The 10,886-nt window shown below is 39.1% G+C and overlaps 1 protein-coding gene across 3 annotated transcripts in view; it reads left to right on the top strand.

The window, feature by feature from the left end:
• Positions 1-7,422: 7,422 nt before the first annotated feature.
• Positions 7,423-10,886, top strand: part of ptpro (protein tyrosine phosphatase receptor type O) — a 176,247-nt gene continuing 172,783 nt past the window's right edge. For 2 of the 3 annotated variants that reach the window (XM_055905713.1, XM_055905714.1), the window contains exon 1: positions 7,423-7,920. In XM_055905713.1, coding sequence (XP_055761688.1) covers positions 7,852-7,920 — 69 coding nt within the window. In that variant the 5' untranslated portion in view covers positions 7,423-7,851. The remainder of the gene's footprint in view (positions 7,921-10,886) is intronic. The other variant, XM_055905711.1, reaches the window with a different exon arrangement.

Raw genomic sequence — 10,886 nt, forward strand, 5'->3', positions numbered from 1 at the left:
TTCATGTTATATAATATAGGACTACTGTAATGTAGACTATTCATGTTATATAATATAGGACTACTGTAATGTAGGCTATTCATGTTATATAATATAGGACTACTGTAATGTAGGCTATTCATGTTATAGGACTACTGTAATGTAGACTATTCATGTTATATAATATAGGACTACTGTAATGTAGGCTATTCATGTTATATAATATAGGACTACTGTAATGTAGGCTATTCATGTTATAGGACTACTGTAATGTAGACTATTCATGTTATATAATATAGGACTACTGTAATGTAGGCTATTCATGTTATATAATATAGGACTACTGTAATGTAGGCTATTCATGTTATAGGACTACTGTAATGTAGACTATTCATGTTATATAATATAGGACTACTGTAATGTAGGCTATTCATGTTATATAATATAGGACTACTGTAATGTAGGCGATTCATGTTATATAATATAGGACTACTGTAATGTAGGCTATTCATGTTATAGGACTACTGTAATGTAGACTATTCATGTTATACAATATAGGACTACTGTAATATAGGCTAATCATGTTATATAATATAGGACTACTGTAATGTAGACTATTCATGTTATATAATATAGGACTACTGTAATGTAGGCTATTCATGTTATAGGACTACTGTAATGTAGACTATTCATGTTATATAATATAGGACTACTGTAATGTAGGCTATTCATGTTATAGGACTACTGTAATGTAGACTATTCATGTTATATAATATGGGACTACTGTAATGTAGGCTATTCATGTTATATAATATAGGACTACTGTAATGTAGACTATTCATGTTATATAATATAGGACTACTGTAATGTAGACTATTCATGTTATATAATATAGGACTACTGTAATGTAGGCTTTTCATATTATATAGTATAGGACTACTGTAATGTAGACTATTCATGTTATAGGACTACTGTAATGTAGACTATTCATGTTATATAATATAGGACTACTGTAATGTAGGCTATTCATGTTATAGGACTACTGTAATGTAGACTATTCATGTTATATAATATAGGACTACTGTAATGTAGACTATTCATGTTATATAATATAGGACTACTGTAATGTAGACTATTCATGTTATATAATATAGGACTACTGTAATGTAGGATATTCATGTTATATAATATAGGACTACTGTAATGTAGACTATTCATGTTATAGGACTACTGTAATGTAGGCTATTCATGTTATATAATATAGGACTACTGTAATGTAGGCTATTCATGTTATAGGACTACTGTAATGTAGACTATTCATGTTATATAATATAGGACTACTGTAATGTAGACTATTCATGTTATATAATATAGGACTACTGTAATGTAGACTATTCATGTTATATAATATAGGACTACTGTAATGTAGGCTATTCATGTTATATAATATAGGACTACTGTAATGTAGGCTATTCATGTTATATAATATAGGACTACTGTAATGTAGGATATTCATGTTATATAATATAGGACTACTGTAATGTAGACTATTCATGTTATAGGACTACTGTAATGTAGACTATTCATGTTATAGGACTACTGTAATGTAGGCTATTCATGTTATATAATATAGGACTACTGTAATGTAGACTATTCATGTTATATAATATAGGACTACTGTAATGTAGACTATTCATGTTATATAATATAGGACTACTGTAATGTAGGCTATTCATGTTATATAATATAGGACTACTGTAATGTAGGCTATTCATGTTATAGGACTACTGTAATGTAGGCTATTCATGTTATATAATATAGGACTACTGTAATGTAGACTATTCATGTTATAGGACTACTGTAATGTAGGCTATTCATGTTATATAATATAGGACTACTGTAATGTAGACTATTCATGTTATATAATATAGGACTACTGTAATGTAGGCTATTCATGTTATATAATATAGGACTACTGTAATGTAGGCTATTCATGTTATATAATATAGGACTACTGTAATGTAGGCTATTCATGTTATATAATATAGGACTACTGTAATGTAGGCTATTCATGTTATATAATATAGGACTACTGTAATGTAGGCTATTCATGTTATATAATATAGGACTACTGTAATGTAGGCTATTCATGTTATAGGACTACTGTAATGTAGACTATTCATGTTATATAATATAGGACTACTGTAATGTAGGCTATTCATGTTATAGGACTACTGTAATGTAGGCTATTCATGTTATATAATATAGGACTACTGTAATGTAGACTATTCATGTTATAGGACTACTGTAATGTAGGCTATTCATGTTATAGGACTACTGTAATGTAGGCTATTCATGTTATATAATATAGGACTACTGTAATGTAGACTATTCATGTTATATAATATAGGACTACTGTAATGTAGACTATTCATGTTATATAATATAGGACTACTGTAATGTAGGCTATTCATGTTATATAATATAGGACTACTGTAATGTAGGCTATTCATGTTATATAATATAGGACTACTGTAATGTAGACTATTCATGTTATATAATATAGGACTACTGTAATGTAGACTATTCATGTTATAGGACTACTGTAATGTAGACTATTCATGTTATATAATATAGGACTACTGTAATGTAGACTATTCATGTTATAGGACTACTGTAATGTAGACTATTCATGTTATAGGACTACTGTAATGTAGGCTATTCATGTTATATAATATAGGACTACTGTAATGTAGGCTATTCATGTTATAGGACTACTGTAATGTAGGCTATTCATGTTATATAATATAGGACTACTGTAATGTAGGCTATTCATGTTATATAATATAGGACTACTGTAATGTAGGCTATTCATGTTATATAATATAGGACTACTGTAATGTAGGCTATTCATGTTATATAATATAGGACTACTGTAATGTAGGCTATTCATGTTATATAATATAGGACTACTGTAATGTAGGCTATTCATGTTATAGGACTACTGTAATGTAGGCTATTCATGTTATATAATATAGGACTACTGTAATGTAGGCTATTCATGTTATATAATATAGGACTACTGTAATGTAGGCTATTCATGTTATATAATATAGGACTACTGTAATGTAGGCTATTCATGTTATATAATATAGGACTACTGTAATGTAGGCTATTCATGTTATATAATATAGGACTACTGTAATGTAGGCTATTCATGTTATATAATATAGGACTACTGTAATGTAGGCTATTCATGTTATATAATATAGGACTACTGTAATGTAGGCTATTCATGTTATATAATATAGGACTACTGTAATGTAGGATATTCATGTTATATAATATAGGACTACTGTAATGTAGGCTATTCATGTTATAGGACTACTGTAATGTAGACTATTCATGTTATAGGACTACTGTAATGTAGGCTATTCATGTTATATAATATAGGACTACTGTAATGTAGGCTATTCATGTTATAGGACTACTGTAATGTAGACTATTCATGTTATATAATATAGGACTACTGTAATGTAGACTATTCATGGTATATAATATAGGACTACTGTAATGTAGGCTATTCATGTTATATAATATAGGACTACTGTAATGTAGGCTATTCATGTTATATAATATAGGACTACTGTAATGTAGGCTATTCATGTTATATAATATAGGACTACTGTAATGTAGGCTATTCATGTTATAGGACTACTGTAATGTAGGCTATTCATGTTATAGGACTACTGTAATGTAGACTATTCATGTTATATAATATAGGACTACTGTAATGTAGGCTATTCATGTTATATAATATAGGACTACTGTAATGTAGGCTATTCATGTTATATAATATAGGACTACTGTAATGTAGACTATTCATGTTATAGGACTACTGTAATGTAGACTATTCATGTTATATAATATAGGACTACTGTAATGTAGGCTATTCATGTTATATAATATAGGACTACTGTAATGTAGGCTATTCATGTTATATATAGGACTACTGTAATGTAGGCTATTCATGTTATATAATATAGGACTACTGTAATGTAGGCTATTCATGTTATATAATATAGGACTACTGTAATGTAGGCTATTCATGTTATATAATATAGGACTACTGTAATGTAGACTATTCATGTTATATAATATAGGACTACTGTAATGTAGGCTATTCATGTTATATAATATAGGACTACTGTAATGTAGACTATTCATGTTATATAATATAGGACTACTGTAATGTAGGCTATTCATGTTATATAATATAGGACTACTGTAATGTAGGCTATTCATGTTATATAATATAGGACTACTGTAATGTAGGCTATTCATGTTATATAATATAGGACTACTGTAATGTAGGCTATTCATGTTATATAATATAGGACTACTGTAATGTAGGCTATTCATGTTATATAATATAGGACTACTGTAATGTAGGCTATTCATGTTATAGGACTACTGTAATGTAGGCTATTCATGTTATATAATATAGGACTACTGTAATGTAGGCTATTCATGTTATATAATATAGGACTACTGTAATGTAGGCTATTCATGTTATAGGACTACTGTAATGTAGGCTATTCATGTTATATAATATAGGACTACTGTAATGTAGGCTATTCATGTTATATAATATAGGACTACTGTAATGTAGACTATTCATGTTATATAATATAGGTTTATCACCGAGAAGGTGGGCATTCAATTAAATAAACACAATATTTCAATTTACACTGTTGATGTTTGGGGGATTCAATTAGGGCTAATAGTCCAATAGCTTGTTACCAAACCCTGTTAACCTGCTGTAACCCTGTTATAGCGCTAAACATATTGATCTGAGAGCGGGGCAAATGCAGTCAGTCAGCAGACATAAAGGGGAGATCTCCGCTCCATCCCTCCCTCTCTCCATTCATCCTTCTATCTGATGATGATAGTAGCCTAGCTAGTAGGCTAGCTGGTGCCGTCCCTCCCTCTCTCCATTCATCATTCTATCTGATGATGATAGTAGCCTAGCTAGTAGGCTAGCTGGTGCTGTTCCTCCCTCTCTCCATTCATCCTTCTATCTGATGATAGTAGCCTAGCTAGTAGGCTAGCTGGTGCCGTCCCTCCCTCTCTCCATTCATCATTCTATCTGATGATAGTAGCCTAGCTAGTAGGCTAGCTGGTGCTGTTCCTCCCTCTCTCCATTCATCATTCTATCTGATGATGATAGTAGCCTAGCTAGTAGGCTAGCTGGTGCTGTCCCTCCCTCTCTCCATTCATCATTCTATCTGATGATGATAGTAGCCTAGCTAGTAGGCTAGCTGGTGCTGTTCCTGCCTCCCTCTCTCCATTCATCATTCTATCTGATGATGATAGTAGCCTAGCTAGTAGGCTAGCTGGTGCTGTCCCTGCCTCCCTCTCTCCATTCATCATTCTATCTGATGATAGTAGCCTAGCTAGTAGGCTAGCTGGTGCTGTTCCTGCCTCTCTCCATTCATCATTCTATCTGATGATAGTAGCCTAGCTAGTAGGCTAGCTGGTGCTGTCCCTCCCTCTCTCCATTCATCCTTCTATCTGATGATGATAGTAGCCTAGCTAGTAGGCTAGCTGGTGCTGTTCCTCCCTCTCTCCATTCATCCTTCTATCTGATGATAGTAGCCTAGCTAGTAGGCTAGCTGGTGCTGTCCCTCCCTCTCTCCATTCATCATTCTATCTGATGATAGTAGCCTAGCTAGTAGGCTAGCTGGTGCTGTTCCTCCCTCTCTCCATTCATCCTTCTATCTGATGATAGTAGCCTAGCTAGTAGGCTAGCTGGTGCCGTCCCTCCCTCTCTCCATTCATCCTTCTATCTGATGATAGTAGCCTAGCTAGTAGGCTAGCTGGTGCTGTTCCTCCCTCTCTCCATTCATCCTTCTATCTGATGATGATAGTAGCCTAGCTAGTAGGCTAGCTGGTGCCGTCCCTCCCTCTCTCCATTCATCATTCTATCTGATGATGATAGTAGCCTAGCTAGTAGGCTAGCTGGTGCTGTTCCTCCCTCTCTCCATTCATCATTCTATCTGATTATGATAGTAGCCTAGCTAGTAGGCTAGCTGGTGCTGTCCCTGCCTCCCTCTCTCCATTCATCCTTCTATCTGATGATGGTAGCCTAGCTAGTAGGCTAGCTGGTGCCGTCCCTCCCTCTCTCCATTCATCATTCTATCTGATGATAGTAGCCTAGCTAGTAGACTAGCTGGTGCTGTTCCTGCCTCCCTCTCTCCATTCATCATTCTATCTGATGATAGTAGCCTAGCTAGTAGGCTAGCTGGTGCCGTCCCTCCCTCTCTCCATTCATCCTTCTATCTGATGATGATAGTAGCCTAGCTAGTAGGCTAGCTGGTGCTGTTCCTCCCTCTCTCCATTCATCCTTCTATCTGATGATAGTAGCCTAGCTAGTAGGCTAGCTGGTGCCGTCCCTCCCTCTCTCCATTCATCCTTCTATCTGATGATGATAGTAGCCTAGCTAGTAGGCTAGCTGGTGCTGTCCCTCCCTCTCTCCATTCATCATTCTATCTGATGATAGTAGCCTAGCTAGTAGGCTAGCTGGTGCTGTCCCTCCCTCTCTCCATTCATCATTCTATCTGATGATAGTAGCCTAGCTAGTAGGCTAGCTGGTGCTGTTCCTCCCTCTCTCCATTCATCATTCTATCTGATGATAGTAGCCTAGCTAGTAGGCTAGCTGGTGCTGTTCCTCCCTCTCTCCATTCATCATTCTATCTGATGATAGTAGCCTAGCTAGTAGGCTAGCTGGTGCTGTTCCTCCCTCTCTCCATTCATCCTTCTATCTGATGATGATAGTAGCCTAGCTAGTAGGCTAGCTGGTGCTGTCCCTCCCTCTCTCCATTCATCATTCTATCTGATGATAGTAGCCTAGCTAGTAGGCTAGCTGGTGCTGTTCCTCCCTCTCTCCATTCATCCTTCTATCTGATGATGATAGTAGCCTAGCTAGTAGGCTAGCTGGTGCTGTTCCTCCCTCTCTCCATTCATCATTCTATCTGATGATAGTAGCCTAGCTAGTAGGCTAGCTGGTGCTGTTCCTCCCTCTCTCCATTCATCATTCTATCTGATGATAGTAGCCTAGCTAGTAGGCTAGCTGGTGCTGTTCCTCCCTCTCTCCATTCATCCTTCTATCTGATGATGATAGTAGCCTGGCTAGTAGGCTAGCTGGTGCTGTTCCTCCCTCTCTCCATTCATCCTTCTATCTGATGATGATAGTAGCCTAGCTAGTAGGCTAGCTGGTGCTGTTCCTCCCTCTCTCCATTCATCATTCTATCTGATGATAGTAGCCTGGCTAGTAGGCTAGCTGGTGCCGTCCCTCCCTCTCTCCATTCATCCTTCTATCTGATGATAGTAGCCTAGCTAGTAGGCTAGCTGGTGCTGTCCCTGCCTCCCTCTGTAGAGATTAGGGCGGGGCGTTGGAGAGAGAGAGAGAGAGGGGGAATGCAGCCTATGTCTCTGCTCTCCTTCCGTTTGTAGGATCAGGCTGCCTCTGCTCGTTTCGTCCTTTAAATGACGGCCACTGCCGCGTTACTCACTCCATCCATTTCGCCGACCCATCGCGGACGTTAGGACGGCTGTTGAAAAATCGACACCCTACGTTTCAGATATGGCCCATATCGGGGCGTTCTGGCACAGGAACGGCACCAAGCGGATGATCTAAACGGACGTTTAGGAGGACCGGGGGGAGGGAGAGCGGAGACTATTGCGCTCTCAGGTTCGGCGGAGAGAGAGAGAGGATAGCTCGATGGTCTGATGGTGCAGAAAATTCACCATTGTCTGGATGTGCAAATCGCCGGCGAGCCCTGAGCACAGAAGCCCGATCGACTCCCTTCAATGAACAACAGTAGAGATACCATGATCTCATCGGTGCCTTGCGTTATATATCTGCTGTGCTGTATCCAGGTAAGAAGGAGCCGTTTTCTATTCAATAATTACTGATCAATAGAGAGAGCTGGTCCGCATGTCTGATGGCACATGAAGCATGACTGGGTTTTAGCGGAACAGCCTCTGCTCTAATGTCCCGAGGATACCATTTCAACGTGTATTTATGGATAAAACACCACCGCTATATTACTTGTAGACATATTATCGTGCCAAATGTAGTCTAGGTCTGGAGATAACACGGTGTGGCATGCTGGGTCTGGGTTCTGTAATGTTTCTCCAGGCTAAATTGGGTCATTCGACTGTGAGGCTGTGTGTGTGGGGGGGGGGGGGGGGGGGGGGGGGGGGCTCGCTCTGTGATTCCGCTTTATGTCAGCATCACTAGACTGACATCATCCTCGAGCAGGGTAGAACGGAAGGGTACAGCCTCTGGTATCATATATATCACAACTATAGGCCCTAAGATACAATGTATCCAGCCCTGAAACAGGTTGCTTTCCGATCCCACCTGTCTGTCTTGACTAGAATCAGATTCCCGTTCCATCCAGACTGAATTGGGCCTCGACTCGGGGCACTACATCATTTCCAAACAGACAACGGGATGGGTACATGATGCTGCAGGCCAGAGGCTACGGCATAACAGCAGGAGTTCTCATACAGAACACATTGATACAATGTAACATCCTGGGTTCTTTATAAACCATGTAGGATTGATACAATGTAACATCCTGGGTTCTTTATAAACCATGTAGGATTGATACAATGTAACATCCTGGGTTCTTTATAAACCATGTAGGATTGATACAATGTAACATCCTGGGTTCTTTATAAACCATGTAGGATTGATACAATGTAACATCCTGGGTTCTTTATAAACCATGTAGGATTGATACAATGTAACATCCTGGGTTCTTAGAATAGATCTATAGTCTATCTGCCTGTCTGGTCATTTATATAGAGATCTATGGTCTATCTGCCTGTCTGGTCATTTATATAGAGATCTATGGTCTATCTGCCTGCCTGTTCATTTATATATAGAGCTATGGTCTATCTGCCTGTCTGTTCATTTATATAGAGATCTATGGTCTATCTGCCTGTCTGTTCACTTATATAGAGATCTATGGTCTATCTGCCTGTCTGGTCATTTATATAGAGAGCTATGGTCTATCTGCCTGTCTGGTCATTTATATAGAGATCTATGGTCTATCTGCCTGTCTGTTCATTTATATAGAGATCTATGGTCTATCTGCCTGTCTGTTCACTTATATAGAGAGCTATGGTCTATCTGCCTGCCAGTTCATTTATATAGAGATCTATGGTCTATCTGCCTGCCAGTTCATTTATATAGAGAGCTATGGTCTATCTGCCTGTCTGTTCATTTATATAGAGATCTATGGTCTATCTGCCTGCCAGTTCATTTATATAGAGATCTATGGTCTATCTGCCTGTCTGTTCATTTATATAGAGATCTATGGTCTATCTGCCTGCCAGTTCATTTATATAGAGAGCTATGGTCTATCTGCCTGTCTGTTCATTTATATAGAGAACTATGGTCTATCTGCCTGCCTGTTCATTTATATAGAGATCTATGGTCTATCTGCCTGTCTGGTCATTTATATAGAGATATATGGTCTATCTGCCTGCCTGTTCATTTATATAGAGATCTATGGTCTATCTGCCTGTCTGTTCATTTATATAGAGATCTATGGTCTATCTGCCTGCCTGTTCATTTATATAGAGATCTATGGTCTATCTGCCTGCCTGTTCATTTATATAGAGATCTATGGTCTATCTGCCTGTTTGATCATTTATATAGAGATCTATGGTCTATCTGCCTGCCTGTTCATTTATATAGAGAGCCAATGTCTATCTGCCTGCCTGTTCATTTATATAGAGAGCTATGGTCTATCTGCCTGCCTGTTCATTTATATAGAGATCTATGGTCTATCTGCCTGCCTGTTCATTTATATAGAGATCTATGGTCTATCTGCCTGTTTGATCATTTATATAGAGATCTATGGTCTATCTGCCTGCCTGTTCATTTATATAGAGAGCCAATGTCTATCTGCCTGCCTGTTCATTTATATAGAGATCTATGGTCTATCTGCCTGTTTGATCATTTATATAGAGATATATGGTCTATCTGCCTGTCTGTTGACTCATTAAAGGTGTGGGTCAGTCAGACCTGAGCCTCCTCCTAACCAGAGAGAGGAGGCGAAGGCAACAGGGACTCATTAAAGGTGTGGATCAGTCAGACCTGAGCCTCCTCCTAACCAGAGAGAGGAGGCGAAGGCAACAGGGACTCATTAAAGGTGTGGGTCACTCAGACCTGAGCCTCCTCCTAACCAGAGAGAGGAGGCGAAGGCAACAGGGACTCATTAAAGGTGTGGGTCACTCAGACCTGAGCCTCCTCCTAACCAGAGAGAGGAGGCGAAGGCAACAGGGACTCATTAAAGGTGTGGGTCAGTCAGACCTGAGCCTCCTCCTAACCAGAGAGAGGAGGCGAAGGCAACAGGGACTCATTAAAGGTGTGGGTCAGTCAGACCTGAGCCTCCTCCTAACCAGAGAGAGGAGGCGAAGGCAACAGGGACTCAATAAAGGTGTGGGTCTGTCAGACCTGAGCCTCCTCCTAACCAGAGAGAGGAGGCGAAGGCAACAGTGACTCATTAAAGGTGTGGGTCTGTCAGACCTGAGCCTCCTCCTAACCAGAGAGAGGAGGCGAAGGCAACAGGGACTCATTAAAGGTGTGTGTCTGTCAGACCTGAGCCTCCTCCTAACCAGAGAGAGGAGGCGAAGGCAACAGTGACTCATTAAAGGTGTGGGTCTGTCAGACCTGAGCCTCCTCCTAACCAGAGAGAGGAGGCGAAGGCAACAGGGACTCATTAAAGGTGTGGGTCTGTCAGACCTGAGCCTCCTCCTAACCAGAGAGAGGAGGCGAAGGCAACAGGGACTCATTAAAGGTGTGGGTCAGTCAGACCACCACAGTT

This window comes from Salvelinus fontinalis, chromosome 39 (genome assembly GCF_029448725.1).
Source record: "Salvelinus fontinalis isolate EN_2023a chromosome 39, ASM2944872v1, whole genome shotgun sequence".
Classification (NCBI taxonomy): Eukaryota; Metazoa; Chordata; class Actinopteri; order Salmoniformes; family Salmonidae; genus Salvelinus; species Salvelinus fontinalis.